The sequence below is a fragment of the Canis lupus genome, chromosome 5 (assembly GCF_048164855.1).
Source record: "Canis lupus baileyi chromosome 5, mCanLup2.hap1, whole genome shotgun sequence".
In the NCBI taxonomy this organism is placed as follows: Eukaryota; Metazoa; Chordata; class Mammalia; order Carnivora; family Canidae; genus Canis; species Canis lupus.
Genome location: NC_132842.1, coordinates 11,977,891 through 11,998,160, shown reverse-complemented (window position 1 = coordinate 11,998,160; position 20,270 = coordinate 11,977,891). Strand labels below are relative to the sequence as shown.

At 35.2% G+C, this 20,270-nt stretch overlaps 1 protein-coding gene across 1 annotated transcript in view; it reads left to right on the top strand.

Annotated features, from left to right (window-relative positions):
• MALRD1 (MAM and LDL receptor class A domain containing 1) overlaps positions 1–20,270 on the top strand; it is a 755,529-nt gene that overhangs the window by 240,925 nt on the left and 494,334 nt on the right. The window contains 3 exon segments of the mRNA XM_072825144.1: positions 7,254–7,430; positions 10,026–10,075; positions 10,077–10,189. Coding sequence (XP_072681245.1) covers positions 7,254–7,430; positions 10,026–10,075; positions 10,077–10,189 — 340 coding nt within the window.

The following is a 20,270-nucleotide window of genomic DNA, read 5'->3' as shown; positions in this document are numbered from 1 at the left end:
TGAGACTGAAGAAAGAGAAATTAAGGAGTCAATCCCATTTACAATTGCACCCAAAAGCATAAGATACCTAGGAATAAACCTGACCAAAGATGTAAAGGATCTATACCCTAAAAACTATAGAACACTTCTGAAAGAAATTGAGGAAGACACAAAGAGATGGAAAAATATTCCATGCTCATGGATTGGCAGAATTAATATTGTGAAAATGTCAATGTTACCCAGGGCAATATACACGTTTAATGCAATCCCTATCAAAATACCATGGACTTTCTTCAGAGAGTTAGAACAAATTATTTTAAGATTTGTGTGGAATCAGAAAAGACCCCGAATAGCCAGGGGAATTTTAAAAAAGAAAACCATATCTGGGGGCATCACAATGCCAGATTTCAGGTTGTACTACAAAGCTGTGGTCATCAAGACAGTGTGGTACTGGCACAAAAACAGACACATAGATCAGTGGAACAGAATAGAGAATCCAGAAGTGGACCCTGAACTTTATGGTCAACTAATATTCGATGAAGGAGGAAAGACTATCCATTAGAAGAAAGACAGTCTCTTCAATAAATGGTGCTTGGAAAATTGGACATCCACATGCAGAAGAATGAAACTAGACCACTCTCTTTCACCATACATAAAGATAAACTCAAAATGGATGAAAGATCTAAATGTGAGACAAGATTCCATCAAAATCCTAGAGGAGAACACAGGCAACACCCTTTTTGAACTCGGCCACAGTAACTTCTTGCAAGATACATACACGAAGGCAAAAGAAACAAAAGCAAAAATGAACTATTGGGACTTCATCAAGATAAGAAGCTTTTGCACAGCAAAGGATACAGTCAACAAAACTAAAAGACAACCTACAGAATGGGAGAAGATATTTGCAAATGACATATCAGATAAAGGGCTAGTTTCCAAGATCTCTAAAGAACTTATTAAACTCAACAGCAAAGAAACAAACAATCCAATCATGAAATGGGCAAAAGACATGAACAGAAATCTCACAGAGGAGGACATAGACATGGCCAACATGCATATGAGAAAATGCTCTGCTTCACCTGCCATCAGGGAAATACAAATCAAAACCACAATGAGATACCACCTCACACCAGCAAGAATGGGGCAAATTAACAAGGCAGGAAACAACAAATGTTGGAGAGGATGCGGAGAAAAGGGAACCGTCTTACACTGTTGGTGGGAACGTGAACTGGTGCAGCCACTCTGGAAAACTGTGTGGAGGTTCCTCAAACAGTTTAAAATAGACCTGCACTATGACCCAGCAATTGCACTGTTGGGGATTTACCCCAAAGATACAAATGCAATGAAACGCCGGGACACCTGCACCCCGATGTTTATAGCAGCAATGGCCACGATAGCCAAACTGTGGAAGGAGCCTCGGTGTCCAACGAAAGATGAATGGATAAAGAAGATGTGGTTTATGTATACAATGGAATATTACTCAGCTATTAGAAATGACAAATACCCACCATTTGCTTCAACGTGGATGGAACTGCAGGGTATTATGCTGAGTGAAGTAAGTCAGTCGGAGAAGGACAAACATTATATGTTCTCATTCATTTGGGGAATATAAATAATAGTGAAAGGGAATGTAAGGGAAGGGAGAAGAAATGTGTGGGAAATATCAGAAAGGGAGACAGAACGTAAAGACTACTAACTCTGGGAAATGAACTAGGGGTGGTAGAAGGGGAGAAGGGCGGGGGGTGGGAGTGAATGGGTGATGGGCACTGGGGGTTATTTTGTATGTTAGTAAATTGAACACCAATAAAAAATAAATTAAAAAAAAAATAAAAGATAACCGCAGTGTTTTGATTAATTAATGGGAAAATAGCTATGAGAGAATTTCAGAATGCCATATATGTATAGATGGGGAAATGAATAGGTAGACTTACTTGAAGTGTAGATTATAAAAGCTGTTGGAGTTCAAGAAAGAGAATAAAGGAAATGAAGAAGTCATTTAAAAGCCTATACTGGCTTAAAATTAATGTAAAATACAGATTTATAGGTGAAGTGAGCCTCATGCAAAATATTATAGTAGGAATAAATCCGGGGCTTGACTCATGGAAATGAGTTAGAAAAACAATAAAAGCAACACACTGTATAAAAGTGAACCATTAGGGGTGCCTGGGTGGCTCAGTGGTTGAGTGTCTGCTTTTGGCTCAGGTCATGATCCCAGAACCCTGAGATCAATCCCCACATCAGGCTCCCTGCTTAGCAGAGTTTGATTCTCTCCGTCCTTCTCCCCTACTTGTGCTCTCTTTCTCACTATCTGCCTCTCACTCAAATAAATAACTAAAAATCTTTAAAAGAAGTTCTGAGAAATAATACCTGTTAGTCTAGAGCAAAGCAAAACTCTTTTAGTAATGGGGGTCAAAAAAAGGCATTTAGAGGATAATACCCACAAACACAAAATATAACTTACTGCACCAGACTCTTAACAAATGATTTATGTAAATGTGAACATCAGACAAAGATAAAATGAGGTCAGCAATGGCTGAGATGCACAAGGGAATAGACAACAAAGAAATGGCAACACATGGGTAAATCTAGATATACCAATGGATAAATGTGTGTGTAACACAATCAGAATATTTATGCTCTGTTGGGAGGTATGGAAATTGATGCCATGACTTTGGAAAACAGTTTGGCCTTTTCTAATAAAATCACCATAGGGTTCTCCATTCTCTGTGACCAAGCAATTGCCCTCCTAGAAACATCAGGAGAAATGTATGAAATAAAACCTCAAACAGAATCAGCTTTAAAAAAACCCACCAATGATAGAATGGCTAAATAATATATGTTATTTGATCACATCATGAAATATACACAGCAGTCAAAATAAGTGAACCGCAACACTTCAATTAGCAAGGATGGGTGAATGCACACTGCTGAGGAAGTAAATCAAGTTGCCAATAGTTATATAAAGAATGAGTCCATTGATACAAGTTCAAATTTAAATGGTTTATTTATTTAAAAAGGGCTTACCTGGTGTTCCATGTGTATAGTCATTGTTCTAAGAAGTTCACCATGTAAACCCAGTTAATCACATAATGAGCTAATAGGCACCAGAGATAGTTATCTGGCTTATATGCAAATTAAGAAAAATGATAAAAGCAAATTAAAACTCGGGGCACCTGGGTGGCTCAAACATCCAACTTTATTTTTTTTTAAGATTTTATTTACTTATTCATGAAATACAGAGAGAGAGAGGCAGAGACATAGGGGGAGAAGCAGGTTCCCTGTGAGGAGTGGATGCAAGGCTCTATTCCCAGACCCCAGGATCACTCCTGGAGCTGAAGGCAGATGCTCAACTACTGAGCCACCCAGGCGTCCCAAACATCCAATTCTTGATACTGGCTCAGGTCATAATCTCAGGGCTATGAGATCAAGCTCCTTGTCAGGGTCCATGTTCAGGATGAAGTTTGCTTGTCCCTCTGCCATTGTTCACCCCCCAGACAACTCACATGCCCTATTTCTAAAAATAAATAAAATCTTAAAAAAAAAAAAAAAAAGCAAATGGAAAACACAAGATTCAGTGCACTGCTATCCTGGAGAGATGGGAATGTGGGCGTGGGATCTGCAAGGAAACAGTGGAGGGTTCAAAGCTGCGAATTTTAATTTCATAGGCTGGATGGTAGATTTATGGCTATTCTTTTTATTACTGTTTAAACCAGGCATATGTTTTCTATCCATTCTTATATCTGAGTAATATGTTTCATAATCAAATATAAAGTGAGAAAAATTTGAGTTGCTCAATAGATTATTAGATCAAAAATTGGCCATTCATATAAAGAAAATTTAATTTAGAATCTTATACAGACAACAGTTAACAGTAAAGTCCAGAGGGAGTAAGAACCTAAATGTGAAGAGTAAAACTAGCAAAATTTTGTGAAATTGTGGAAAAAATATTGATGATAAAACAGGAAACAATTTTTTTCCAGTGAAGTTTTAAAGTACAAACCATAAAGAAAATAACTGATAAATTGAAAGGCATTAAATTAGAAATTTTTATTTTGAAAGACACTGTATAAAATGAAAAGGCATACCATAGACTAGTAGAGTATATTTGCCACCTAGGTGAATGACAGAGGATTAGTGTAGTATATATAGGATATAAACCTATAAATTAATTTTTAAAAACCCAAAGAATTCAATAGAAAAAAAAAACAAGGGATATTAATAGTTAAAAGCTAGAGTAAGGGGGGCACCTTGGTGGCTTGGTGGTTGAGCATCTGCCTTTGATTCAGGTCATGATCCCAGGGTCCTGAGGTGGAGTCCTGCACCAGGATCCCCCAAGGGAGCCTGGTTCTCCCTCTACCTATGTCTCTGCCTCTTTTGAATAATAAAGTTTTTTAAAAAAGCTAGAGTAAGGTACCTGAGTGAACCCTAAAATTAAAAAAATGTCTCAATACTTAGGGAAATACATGTTAAAGTATAAAAGAATTTTTATTTCAGACCCGTTATACTGGCAAATCTTTCCTACATTGGATAATACCAAGTGTTAGTTGCAGCCTGAGAATATGTGAAATACACACATTTTTGAATGGAAATGGATAAAACCACTTTTGAAATAACTACTTAAGTTGACTGATCACATACCCTATAACTGGAATTTCATTTCAAGATGTTTTATCTTGGAAATACTCTGGCTTGTGTTCACAAAGAAGGGTTCAAAAAGAAATGTACAATGATTTGTATTGTAGCGTACTTTAACACTTTATAATAAGAAAGGTATATACAATGTTACTGCCCTGCCTGACAAGAGATATAGACTATTCATATAATACATATTTAGCTGATGATTCATTTAGTTGAATACCCTAAAGCAGGGAATACTATTCAGTGCTGGAAAGAAATGTACTGTCAAGCCATGTAAAGACCTGGAATAAACTTAAATGCATATTATTAAGAGGAAAAAGCCAATCTGCAAAGGTAACATATGATTCCCACTATATGACACTCTGTGAAAGGGAATGCTATGGGGACAGTAAAAGGATCCATGTTTGCCAGGGCTTCTGGGGAGGGGAGAGATGGCAAGGCAGAGACAAAAGATTATTTTAATGCATACTCTGTATGACACTGTCATGGTGGAAGCATCATTGTACATTTGTTAAAACCCATAGCAAGTAAAACTCTAAGAGTGCACCCTAATGTCAGCTGTGGAAAAGTAACAATGGGTTGCTGGATTTGTAAGGAGGGCCTCAGTATGCATACCTGTTCCCTTACTTTCTTCTTTTCTTTTTTGAGCTACTTAGTTCAAGGAAGCATAAGATCTACTTCACTTCTTGCTGTAGTTCACAATGATAGGCTTCTATACAAGGAGAACTGGAAGTTTCTAGCACAAGTTATAATTTAGAGAGTCTGTTCCTTTCTGAATTTTATACTTTAAAAGACCCCCTGTCTATAGGTATGGGACATTTTCTTCATGATCAACTCTTACATAAAAAGGTGATATTTTGATCTATCTGCTATATATTTCAGTCTCAGTTCTTAATTATTTCAAAACTTGAGCTAAGAAACAAAGTGCTATTTATTGGACCTTCCTCAAATTCCCAACAGCACCTGAATTCTCAGTCTAGATACTGGATGTTTGCTGTTGCTCAGGTCTCTGCTCTTTCCTCCAAACTCTCTCTGCTTTGGTTTATTAGTTGCCTGGAATTAAAGTGAAAGCTTAGTTTTTCTCCTTCTTGTCAGAACCACCTGCAAATCATTCTTCACACTAATGACAGAGAAGTATTTCTTAAATTGGAAATTGTATACATTGGCATTTCTCCACTGCTTCTTGTATTTATTCCAAACTCCAAAGTTGGTCCCACTTAGCTCTTTATGAAGTGCTAATTGTCTCCCAACAAGTTACACATCTAGTGACTTTATCACACACATTCTTACTGCACCACAAGATGCTCTCTGCAAATTCTCACAGTATTCTACAAACGATGGGCCAGTGTATTTCTCTGCCTTCACACAAATCTTTGCTCATTGCCCCAAAAGACCTTGTACCCCTTTTCATCTTGACAGGAACTCCTCAGCTTTTAAAGCTAAAAACTTGGGGCACCTGGGTGGCTCAGTTGGTCAAGCATCTGACTTTGGCTCAGGTCATGATCTCAGGGTCCTGGAATGGAGCCCTGTGTAGGGCTCTGTGCTCAGCAGGGAGTCTGCTTCTTCCTCTGCCTCTCCTGCTGCCCCTCCCTCTGCCTGTGCACTCTCTCTTTCTCTCTCTCATATAAATAAAATCTTTAAAAAATATATATAGCTAAAAACTTAAAACATTACTTTTCCAGGAAGTCTTCCCTACCTCCCATCTGATATATGCCTTTCATGTGTTCTCCATATACAGTGCAATCTTCATTTGTCCATCTATTCATTCACTCTGTCATCCATCCATCCATCCTTCTACTCGTCTATCTATTAATTCGCTTCGCAGTGGTAGTGTACCAACCATGTACCATGGTCTGTGAATTGTGCTAGAATGAAGGAGTGAAAGGATAGGTGTCATTCTTGCCTCCATGGTGTTATACTTTTTATCATAAATGTATCCTGTAGAACTATAATGAAAGATTTATCTAATTGCTTTATCTATTAGTCAGTAAATTATTTTACTGCATTGATGGCAGACTTGGCTTTCAATCCATTGCACCAATCATGTCTATGACATAGCTTGTTATTAATTAGTGTTGATTGAATAACTTACTGTATAAATTAACTTCTATATATTTCTTCTAAGCTCTGTAACTTCAGAAATTATTACTTAATTATATAAATACTTCCAGGTGAATACCTCTAGTTTGGGTCTCACTTGCAACTGTGAATCTTAAATATGTGAGAGCAGATATAACAAGAATGAGGAGTTGCTGGATTAATTGTAGCAGTGGAAGAGCAAAGTTAGTTTACCTAGTGGACTAGAAGGTTTAACCAGACCTTGCCTCTGGTTCCTAATGCCACCCTCTGGGACTCCCTTGACTCCCACTGCTCCTTGCACTGCCCTTGAGCCTCTCATTTATTCTGATATTACTGAACAGTTTTTCAGTAATTTCTGTCTGCACCTTCATTTATTTATATGCAATTATTTGTTACTAAGACTGAGGACTCCAAATTCCATGAAATTCAGCTTATTACCAAAGAGTACTGAATATTTTTTATAATATACAATGTGAAACATACTTAGAAAAACTTATTGTGTAAAATCTTAAATGGAAAATCTATTGAATCATGCCTGTATGTTATCTCCTTTCAAGGTAACTTGCCAGTGGACCTCCCAACTCCACCAGAAATGTCCGCTCCAGTAACATTACCTCCACACAACTGTACAGACAATGAATTTGTTTGCAGGTCCAATGGTCACTGTGTTGAAAAAGTCCAGAAATGTGATTTTAGATATGATTGTCCTGACCAATCAGATGAATCATTCTGTGGTAGGTGAATTTCTATTTTGTATTAAATATAGCCATGAAACAGATAAAACAATACCTGTATAATCTTTAAGTAGCATGGCCTAGTGCCATAGTTAGAAATTTTCAACTTAGCTTACATGAGTTTTTAATATAAAAGCTGTTTGTATAGCAAATTATAGAAGAATCAGCATGCATTCGTCTATGATGCTCAACAAGAGGTAATTTTTTTTAAATTGATGTTTGGATTCAAAACACTTGTTTCATGGATATTACTTGACTCTGGGACTATGATTTACTAGTTCTTTGCTATCCACCCCTTGTTTGCCTCTATTCTACTCCTCACACTCATGAAATAGGAATGGTCAAGGTGAACGTATTTTAATACTCTCAAATTAGATGAATTTGTTTATATTTTGCTAATAGCAAATATTTGCTATTTGCCATTAGCAAAATATAAAATGAATACTATGTTAAATGTGTAGAATTCATAAGACCCAATTTTAATACAGATGGGCCCCTTTTTCTGGAACTTACTGGCATGTGCCAATATATAGCTTCTAAGGCAAATGTTTAATCTAAAAGTGAACTTCTCAGCCAAAGATACAGTCATAAAGGAGAAAAATTGATCTAGGTCTGAATGGGCAAAGTGCAAGATCAGAAGGAGTGAATACTTTTGCCATTTTTCCCCTTCTCTATTTATTGGATAGTATATGAATTTCCTATAGTATAATATTTCTCAAGTGTCTTGATGATATTAAGGGTTCAGACCATGCAGATAATACAGACTGTAATGAAGCTCTATTCCATCTTCTGCCAGCATTGTGAAGAAGTTCTAAAACTTGGAAAGTCAAATAAGGTTCATGTTTATTTTAATTTAGCAAATGAAATGCTTTTTAATGTAAGAATACACAGTAAATTAACTAACTTATCTAGACCCCCAAACTCAAAAAAATCAAAGCTAACTCACTCTGTGGATGAGACGAGATAGTAATTAACTCAAGTTGACTAGGGATACATACGTTGCACTGGAGATGGGAGATAATATAACGGAAGGTGTTGTGGTATTCAAACTTCCTCCTGGGAAGACCAAATCCTGTTATGATCATACATAAATTGTGGCATTTCTGAAAGCTTACACAGAATCCTGTTAATTACACCTAATGAGTGTCTTTAGTGAATACTGATTTTCTTCTTAGTTCAACTTTGCAATTTTAGTAACATCATTTATGATGGGGTGAGCTGTTTTGATAAAATTCTTTAAATGTCCTGAATGAATATCTCCTACTAAATTACTATTCTAAAATCTTGGGATTATTAATTTACTTTGAATGCACATGAACTGAATTATTACTTCATTCTGAACAAATTATGTGATCTTGCTTCTTCCATCTTTTTGTAAGATGAAATGTTATGTCTGCCTGTTATCTTTGATCTTACATTTTCCAATGCTTTTTATTGTGTAAAGAACACAGCATGAATGCTACTCTCTTAACAAATTTTTAAGTGCACAATATATTATTGTTGACCAGGTACAATGTTGTACAGCAGATCTTTAGGCTCACTCATCTTGCTTGACTAAAACTTTATGCTCTCTAATTTAAGAAAAATCTGTGATTCATTTCTTTTTTAATGATATGAAGAACAGAATCCTATTGATTTTTAAATCTCCGGTGGGTGGGGATTGGAGGGTATCTGGGTGATGGGCAATAAGAAGGGCATTTGATGTAATGAACCCTGGGTGTTATTGCAACTGATGAACCACTGAACTCTACCTCTGAAACAAAAAAAATTATTTAAATCTCTTCACAAGATAATTATATGATCACTATTAATGTCAGAGATTAAATAACATAACTGAATGTTGTGATTAAAAATCACTTTTTTTGATGGAGTGTTTCCTTCTCAAACTTTACATTAAATCATGAACTCAAGTTTCCAAGTGATGATGGTGGTTTGCCAACACTGCTTATGCCACTTAAAAGTTGGAGTCTTCTGTAGTATACACAAGAACAGTGGAGAATTTAAGACACATGGGCATGTTTAGAGAGAAAGAAAAAATATTTCACACAGAGCCTATGTATTTCAAAAATCATTGGAGTTGGAGTTGCATGTGATACTAGAATACAGTCATTACAAGAATATTGAAAAAAATTCAAGGAAAATATTACTGCTTTGAATTAAAGTAGTTTGGAATTTGGACTGACTGCTTCAAAGACTTAACTGAAGTTTAGATTTTAAATAATACTGTGGCAAAAGAATGGACTTACCAGACCTTGGTAAGTAACATCAATGTTATGTGAAGAGAAACTGGCAATGCTTAGATTGCTATTCTAGGACCTAATTAAAATCTCACCTCCTTATCAGAACAAATGTTTTATTATATGCATTTACGCCCATGTTACAGCTACTGTAGATATTTGAATATAGTGCACATAGATTTCTTTAAAACTCTTCTAGTGATTATATAAATCATTTGTCTAATTATTTTAAGTATGCTTAAAAGATAACTTAGAAAAGAAACCCAACAGTAAAAAAGTGCCTGTTACAGGTAAGTTGCCATTTATTGATACATTTATTGTGATTAGTTCATCTTGTCTTTGTTTTACTCTATTCAAGTTATGAAAGTTTGCAGCTTTGAAAAAGGAAGCCTGTGTAATTGGTACCAAGTCAATTCCAGAAATGCTAATTCAAGATTCAAACACATTCAGATGGGGACTTGGTAATGGGACCAGTATTCATCATGGGGAAGAAAATCACAGGCCATTGGTGGATCATACAACGTAAGTGACCACACATTTTGAACATGTTTTTAGGAACTGTATTAAGCAGCTTCCAAATTCCTGCTACATCACCTTATTTCAAGCCACTACTATTGTAAAGATCAAATTGGAGAGTAGATGGACTACGTGTAGTTTTCATATAAAATTGGAAAAAAGCCATTGAATTTAAAAAGCTATGAATGCTCTTATAAAAGTCATAGAAACTAGAGAAATATATAAGAAAAATAATAATTTGTAATATCACCACAAATGTTGTTTTAAGATTATCTATTCAGGGACACCTGGCTGGCTCATTCAGCAGAGCATGTGACTCTTGATCTCAGGATTATGAGTTCAAGCCCAATGTTGGGAATGGAGCCTACTTAAAAAGTTAAAAAAAATTTTAAAGAAATTGAATAGAATTATCCATTTCTTCCTTCCTCTGCCTGAGTCTTTTGTTTCTCCTTTTTAAGCTCCTCTTTCTCCTCACTTTTCCCTTTTCTTCTAGTCTTTCATCTTTATTGTCACTTATTTTGGTCTTTTCTTTCCAAGGCTTCATAACTCATACCTTTCCTTGTTTTGTAGGCCACAGATATATTTAGAGCTTACTTCTCATAAGGTCCCATCCTTTATTCTTTTCTTTTAATGGTTTCATTGAAGTAATCCTAAAGATGGCGAAAGGATCCCCATTTATATTACAGGGAATGTTTTCAAAACCTTTATGCCTTCATACCTCTCCATAGTTAAAGTTTCAAGAGCCCCACTTCTATGGCTTCTGTTTTCGAGGAAAACTAATGGTGTGTCTACTGCTAGTTAATTATTACCTTGGGCAACTTGACCAGGTACTCAAAGAAGCCATAATATCTTCTGGGCTGGCTTTTAACACTGGTTTTCTGATCTCTCTCTTGTTTTGTTTTGTTAAAATGGTTCCAGTTTTACCATCATTGGATTTCAATATTATCAGCCATGTTGTCCAAAGTATATAGAGTGGCAGATATTAATACCATGTGTTTTGATTCCCTTCAACAGTTGGCAGTTAATTTTGGAGATTTTCAATATTCAAATTTTCCTTGGGCCACTTCTGACTCCTAGAAAAGCAAAGGGTAATTTCAGAAAGTATTTCCGGCACATCTAAATAAACCATATTGCATTAATAATCTGTATTTCAATAAAGAAAAAGGCAAACTAGAATTTTCCTTCCATGTGGTAAACGTGTAAATATGTGTTAGCATATTATAAGCAGAGTAATACAATTGGCTTTTAATTGACTTGTCTTTTCCCCCTGCTCCCTCCATAGACTGCATACTCTGAGGAATCACAGGGTCTGTGGCTTCCCTATTTATTACATTATTTCTAAATGGCTGACATATATTAAGTCTTCATAATTATTTGTTGAATTAATTGGTGATTAGGACCCATATATTTATAGATTTATAATTATGGGCTGCAAAGCAAAAAAAAATTAAATATATTTTTAAATATGACTATTTAATAGGTAATATTTAAAAATTGGTTCATAGCTAAGTACCATAAATTTGTAATTGTTTTTATCTCCTAGAAGGAGTCTTTGTTTGATGCAGCTTATTTATTTTTACTACAGGAAGCCAAAGAGCGCAAAGTTTTGAGTCCTTGGCCCTTAAATCAATTTTTTTGACTAAATGCCCATCTGTTGGTTAAATGAGGTTTGTTATTAAGATTTATCTTGGGGATGATTTTATATATCATTCCCTCAGGCAAAATTAAGTTCTCCACACTTCATTGCTGTTATGGAATGATGTCTAGGGGAATGTGTATGCCTGTTCTAGATTAGTGGTTTCTAACTGTGTTCATAGAAGCCTTAGGGAAGTTTCTCAAAATGGTGATCAGGGCCACTGTCAATTTATACATACACACACATATACACACACACACTATATATATACATATATATGTATGTATACATACATACATATATATATTTAAATGCAGTTCTGAAACACTTAGATCAAAATCTCAAAGAGTACATCTGGAAATCTATATTTTAGTGTAATTCCTAGATGGTTCTAGAACCTCATCCCTAGAGGGTACCATGTCAGGAAGTGGTGAAGGTATTGCTAAAAGAAGATGGCTTTCTCATGTCCTTATTCTAATTTCGATCAGAGCAGATTCATTTTTCTCTTAATATAGTAACTAATTAAAATATAGTACAAAATGTTTCAGGACAAACAAAAAATTTGTTCTAAGGTAATTGCATTTAAAAATAAAATTTGTGTCTTGAAAAATAACGTAACTGAAAAATAGTGTGTGAGAAATATCTTTACCTTTGGGGGCACTGGGTGGTTCAGTCAGTTGATCATTCAACTCTGTTTCCACTCAGGTCATGATCTTGGGGTCATGGGATTGGGCTCCATTCTCAGCCGAGTCTGTTTCAGATTCTCTCTCCCTTTTCCTCTTGCATGTGCATGCGCGTGCACATGCACACACACATTCTCTCTCTCTCTCAAATAAAAAAATAAATAAAATCTTTAAAAAAAAATCTTTCCCCTCAGTTAATCTAGAAGAAATGTAATTTCAAGGCACTCTCTACATTCCTCCATTCATTGTATAATACCCAACATTTTTTTTCCCTCAGACCTTTTTGCCTATCTGAAAAAGACAGATACTTCAAAATACATTGGATTTTAGAATTTGCTTACAGATTGTTGAGAAACTATTTGAATATGAACTATCTCATTAAAAATGCAGATTACATAGAACACAGTTTCTTAAGTGTGTCATTTGTAAAGTAGAAGTACTTTTTCTTAGATTTTTCCTTTTATTTCATAACACTTGTCTTTCAGGTAGAAATGAGTTATAGTCTCCACTGTTGCAAATGCACCTACATTCCTCTCTATGTTATGCGTTTGTGCAGGTTTAACATCATTATAAACTAAAAGGCACATAAATAATGCAAACTGTCCCTGTGACATAACTGTGCACATCATAATCTAAGTGCTAGATGTAAATGTGGATAAAAGCTTCAGTAAAACTGAAAATGTTTTAATGTTTTCTGCTCTGCAACAATAACAATTTCTAAAGCTTTAATCTCTTAGACATTAAATACTAAAATTATTGCTTTCTCCAAGGCTTCTTTGGTAAGAAGATAAGCTAGTATTTTATAGGCCAATTTAGATGCTTTAACACTCTCTCAACATAATTTCTAAAAGATCCAGTTTTATAAATCTAGAATAATAGTTAAATATCAGGCCTTAGTAACACTTTTGCTGAAATAAAAATAAAAGTGCAAACAGTCAAAATCTAAATTAACTGTAATAATTTTCTCTTAACTGTTGTAACACTTGTGGGAAGCGGCATTTCTGGCTGCATTGCCACAGGACTGAGTATAAAGCATAGTTGTACCTCTAAAGCCCAAGGAAAATTGCTACTGTTTACATTATCCTTGAGGTAAGTATCTATTCCTTATATTTGCATACATTAATTTGTGTTAATTAAGTGAATTAAATCACTTTAATTTTATTCCAGTGTATTTTAACTTGATAAGTAATTTGTTAACCACAGTGGCTTAAAAACACGGAATTTAAGAAAAATCTTTGCCGAAAGTAGTACTTGTGCATCATACATAAAATAACAGATATACAATGGTTAGGTAGTATATTTGCTATACAAGGTAAAATTTTAAGAATAAATTCATCATACTGTGTATGATTTTTATGTTGTTAGCCGAGATCACTTTTTAATAATAAAATAATTTTATGTCATGGGTATAACTGCATTCAGAAATTAATTAAAACTTCATTTTCATTGTATAATTTTTAAATATGCTTTTCCTTTAATTATATTAAAATGAAAAAAAAAAAGTAGTTTTAATCTATTTCCTGCACAGATGTGTTAGACATCTAGAGGAGACATCAAAGAGCTTTCTGGCCTGAAAGATTGCAGAGATAGCCTTGGCTAGGCACATAATTTGTTAGGTTAGGCATGTGTTTTTGGAGCATCTACTCTGTGAGAAGAGAAAACTTAATCACACATGGAACCAGCATATGCAGAATTGATGTGTAATGCCTCGGGGAAGTGTTATTTGCTGAAAGAGAGGTCCATTGGGAGGTTCAGGTAACTTACCAAGTCTTCAGGTCTATCTTGGTTGTGTATGTGTCTTTAATAATACTTGAAGGGAGTCTTTACTTTTGGATGTTACTGGATAATACAAATGAACTAAGATAATACTATGGATAAAGACCACATACTGACTCTTTTTAAGAACTTAACTATTTTTATTTCTAAAAAAATCTTTCCTTTTACCATAAAAGATGAAATTCATTTTTATTGTAGGAAAATGTTTAAATATAGGTAGAAAAGGTAAACCACATCAGTGCTGATTACACCCTCATGATAAAAACATTGTGTGTGTCTTTACAATCTACCACATTGCTTTCAATTAATACAATAAATAAAAGCAACATTGTTTTCAATTAATTTGCTTTAATTTTATATATAATTTTTAAATACCTATTCACCAATATTTTGTTTGGGCCAATAGTATTCCATCAAATGGATGTACCACCTTTCACTAATTCAGTTCCTCACTATTGATTTAGGAGTTGCTTTTGATTGTACACAAATTTAAACAGTCTTTACTGAACAATATACAGGTTTGCACACATTGCAAATTATATCCTAAGAGTAAAAGAAAATACAGAGTAGAATTTTTAATTGATATTCATTTTTAAACCATTTGATTTATAATTTTAAATTACTCTTCAATAATGTACCCTTTTTTCACAAGCAATACATGACTGTGTCTGTTTTTCTGTATGCTTGCCAAACACTGTCTAATTATTTTTTTCATAGTTTCAGTCTGAAAATATGGTTAAAGTAGGTGGTAATTGTATATTTTCTCCAATTCTTTAATGCTAAGCAGGTTGATCAAGTTTGTGTGCCTGTGTGCCTTGTGTAGTTATGTTTCTGTGTGTATCTATATTTCCTATTTGTGCTTTTTGCTTGGTTTTCAGTGTGTAATGGTTATTCCTCTTACTGACTTAATCTTTTAAAGCATCGAAGTATTTTTTTTATTTGTTGTGAAAGTTGCAAGGATTTTCCCCAAGTTTTATTGACCTTTTATTAGTTTTTCATGTTTTCACCCTTCCTAGTTTTTAGGTTGTGCATAGTTATGTCTGCCAGGGTGTCCTTTATAGTTTTATCTTTTTGTTATTTTTTCCAGAATGATATTTTTCATTAGGTTTATTGAGACATGAATGACATATAACGAGTAAATTTAAAGTGTACAATGTGATTACATTGTGAAATGATTACTACAGGAAGGTTGATTAACACATTCATCATGTCACAACTACCTTTATTTAGAGTATGTGGTGAGAACATTTAAGATCTACTCTCTTAGGAGCTTTCATGTATACAATACATTACTGTTAACTGTAGTCACCATCCTGTGTATTATACCCCAGTAGTTATTTATCTTGTAACCATTTCCTCCATCTCTCCATCCCTTTCTCCCAGGTGACACCTTTTTATTGTCTATTTTTATGAGTTTGATTTTTATAAATTCCACATGTAAGTGAGATCATACAACATTTATCTTTCTCTGTCTGACTTATTTCTCTTAGCATAATGACTTCAAGATCCATCCACGTGGTTCCAAATGGCAGGATTTCTTTCTTTTTCTTTTTAAGATTTTATTTATTTATTTGATAGACCACAGTGGGGGGGGGCGCAGAGGGAAAGGGAGAAGCAAGCTTCCCACTGAGCAAGGAGCCTGATGTGGGGCTTGATCCCAGTACCCTAGGATTGTGACCTGAGCCAAAAGCAGATAGATGCTTAACCAACTGAGCCACCCAGGCACCCCAAGATTTTTTCTTTTTTAGTATTCCTGTGTGCCCACACCTGTATTTGTATATATGTCTGTATTATGCACCATACTTTCTTAGTCCATTCATCTGTCAGTGGAGACTTAGGATTCTTTACATGTCTTGGCTATTGTGAACAATGCTGCAGTGAACATAGGGATGCAGGTATCTCTTAAAGATACTAATTTCATTTCCTTTAGGTATATATACCCAGAAGTGGGATTGGTAGATCATATAGAGTATTTAATTTTTTGAGAATCTGTATTTAATATTTTGAGAATCCTTCATACTGTTTTCATAGTTACTGCACCAATTTGCATTCCCACTGGCAGCACAGAAAGATTTCCTTTTCTCCACTTCCTTTCCAGCATATGTTGTCTTCTTGATGATAGTCATTCTCACAAGTGTGAGGTGATATCTTTTTGTGTTTCTGATTTGTATTTCTTGGTAATTACTGACATTAAGCACAACTTCATATACCTCTTGGACATGTGGATATCTTCTTTGGAAAAATATCAGTTCAGGTCCTTTGCCCCTTTTTTAATTGAATTATTTGGGGTTTTCTTTGCTTTTTTTAAGTATCGAGTGTAGAAGTTCCTTAAATATTTTGGAAATTAATGCCTTATCAGACATATGGTCTACAAATATTTTCTCCTATTCTTTGTGTTACCTTTATTATTCTGTTATTAATTATTTTGTTAATAATTCATTTTGCTGTAAATATAATTTTTTTAGTTTGATGTAGAGCCACTTGTTTATTTTTGCTTTTGTTGCTTGTGCTTTTGGTGTTCTATCCAAAATACCATTACCAAGACCAACATCAAGGAGTTTTTAACCCTATATTTTCTTCCAGAAGTTTTAATTATATTACATATGGGCTTTATTTTTGTCATGTTGCATTTTATGAAATGCTTTTATTATGCTTTTGCTATGAGGATTCTGTGTTTTTTATCCATCGATATATTAATGTGTGTATCATATTTATTGACTTGTGTTAGTTGAGCCTTCTTTGCATCCTAGGGAAAAATCTCATCTTCATGGCATATCATCCTTTTAATGTGCTGTTAACTTTATTAACTAGTATTTTGTTGTGAATTTTTGCATTTATGTTCATCAGGCTATTGGCCTTTTAGTTTCTATATGGCTTTTGTATCTGGATAGTGGAGGTCTTATAAAGTGAATTTGGGAGTATTCCCTCTTCTTCAATTTTTTGGAAGGGTTTCAGAAGGATTGGCTTTGATTCTTTAAATTCACCAGTGTTTGGTAGAATCTATGAGTAAAACCATCTTGTCCTGGACTTTTCTGTGTTAGGAGGTTTTTGATTACTGATTCAATGGCTTTACTCATAATTATTCTGCTCAGATATTGTTTTTTTCTTGCTTCAGTCTTGTTAGGTTGTATGTTTCTAGAAATGTATCAATTTCTTCTAGATTATCCAATTCATTGGTATATAATTGCTTATAGTAGTCTCTTCTGATATATATATATATGATTAAAAAATATATATATATATTTAAAAGATTTTATTTATTCATTCATGAGAGCCAGAGAGAGAGGGAGAGGCAGAGACATAGGCAGAGGGAGAAGCAGGCTCCAAGCAGGGAACCTGATGTGGGACTCGATCCTGGGTCTCTAGGATCAGGCCCTGGGCCAAAGGCAGGTGCTAAACTGCTGAGCCACCCAGGCTGCCCTCTTCTGATATTTTGGAATGATGTTTCAATTGTAATATCCCTCTTTTATTGATAATTTTATTCATTTGAGTATTTTCTCTTTTTCTTGGTTAGCCTAGTGAAAGGCTTGTCAATTTTGTTTAGTTTTTTAAAAAACTAATTCTTTTTAAAGTTTTTTTTAGTTTTGTGAGTCTTTTATTTTATTCTTCTGTGTTTCATTTTTTCTATTCTAATCCTAATTATTTCTTCTTCTGTTACCATTGACCTTAGTTCAAGCTCCTTGAGGTGTAAAGTTTGATTGCTTATGTGAGATATTTCTTTTTTAATGTAGGTGTTTATAATTGTAAACTTTCCTCTTAGAACAGCTTTTAATGCATTCCATAAATTTTGGCATGTTATATTTCCATTTTAATTTATATCAAGATTTTTAAATTTCTCCTTTGATCCATAGTTTGTTCAGTAGTGTGTTTTGATTTCTATGTTTGTGAATTTCCCAACTTTCCTCTTCTTATTGGTAGCTATATAGTGGTCAGAAAAGACATGTGATATAATTTTAATTTTCTTGAATTTGTTAAGACTTTTTTGTGGCTAAACATATGATCTATCCTGGAACATGTTCTGTCTGCGCTTGAGAAGAATGTATATGCTGCTGCTGTTGGGTGGAATGTTCTATATATGTCTGCTACGTCTATTTGATCTATAGTGTGTTTTCATATATCACTAAATAGTGTTAAATAATATATGATCATATAGTCATATGTTATATGCAATCATGTGTATATACAGTCAGATAACACGTAGTGCTCTTTCCTTATTGATTTTCTGTCTGAGTAATCCATCAATTATTGAGTATGGAATATTAAAACCCTTATTGTATTGTTGTTTATTTCTCCATGCAGCTCTGTTATTATTTGCTTTATATATTTGGATGTTCTGATGTTGTATACATAAATATTTGCAATTATTATGGCTTCTTTATGAACTAATCCTTTTATCATTATACAGTGACATTCTTTGTCTCTTGTGACTATTTGAAACTTAGTCTATTTCTGATAGAAGTATAGCCATCCCTCCTCTTTTTTGGTTACCATTTGTATGGAATGCTTTCTATCCCTTCACTTTCAATCTATGTGTGTTTTTAAAACTATAGTGAATCTCTTGTAGACAGCATATTGTTGGATCTAGTTTCCTGTTTTTTTAAACCATCCCAGCCTCTCTAGGTTTTGGATTGGAGAATTCATCCACCTATGTTAAAGTAATTATTGATAGGTAGGGCCTTACTATGGTCATTTTGTTAATTGTATTCTTTTCTTTTTTAACTTTTGTTAATTGTCTTTTTCTGACTGTTTTGTAATTCCTATATTCTCTTCTTTGTTCCTTGCTGTCTTATTTTTCTGATTTGATGACCCTTTGTGGTGGTGTGCTTTGATTCTTCTATCTCAATATTTTGCTCATTTACTACAGGCTTTTTCTTTGTTAGTGCCATGAGGCTTATGTACCCTATCTTATAGTTTCAGCATTCTCTTTTAAACCAATAATTGTTCACTGTGGGGCTTGGATGGGTCAGATGGAAGTAACTGAGGGCAGGAGGGGCTTACTGTTAGGGTCTCTAATTTGGTGAGGCTTCTGTCTCTTCTCTGAGATAGGAGTACTCCTGGCTGAGCTCTTTGGTTAGGTGAGCCTGCTGACTCAGCTTGGCATTCAGATTGGGCTGCTTGATGGCTGGCTCCCTGGTTGAGTGGCTATGGATTGGCTTCATGGTCAGGTGGAGCCACTAGCTGGACCAGCAATCACCTCTGGTTGGCTGGAGTCACAGGCAGAGTGGTGCTACTAGTTTGACTTTGCATATGAGTGGGGGTGCATGCTGGGTCTGCAATTGGCCCTGGTTGGGTGAGAATGCAGGCTGTGCCCCCAATCCAGATGTGCCTCTGGCATGACTCGGCATTCAGGTAAAGTCTCTTTGGGATTAGGGGGAACCTCAGGCTGTGCTCAGCAATCAGGCAGGGCTGTGGGCTGAGTTCTAGTGCTGGACAGGGCCATTGGCTATGCTTTGTGTCCTGTATGTTGAGCTCCAAGGATGTCCATGGTCACTATTGAGATGTCCTGAATAAGAAGGGCTGTAGTCTCTGCTCAACAATTGAACAGCGCTACTGGGTTGGCTTCTTGTCTAGGTGAGGTCATAGCCTGGGCTGTGTGACCTCCCATAGATCATTGATTAGGCTCCTAGGTGAGGCAGTGTACCACACTGGGTGGGGTTGCTGACTTCCTTCCCTGTGTGAGCAGGCTGTAAGATGACTCTGTCTATAGAGACCTTTGTTTTCTTGTTTGTTTGTTTGTTTGTTTTAAAAATTTTATTTATTTATTCATTAAAGACACACAGAGAGAGGCAGAGACACAGGCAGAGGGAGAAGCAGGCTCCATGCAGGGAGCCCGATGTGGTACTCCATCCCAGGACTCCAGGATCACGCCCTGGGCCAAAGGCAGGTGCTAAACCACTGAGCCACCCAGGAATTCCTTATAGAGACCTTTAGATGGACACCCAGAACCAAACCCAGCCAGTTGGGTTGGGGTGTCATCACTTTTTTTTCTTCA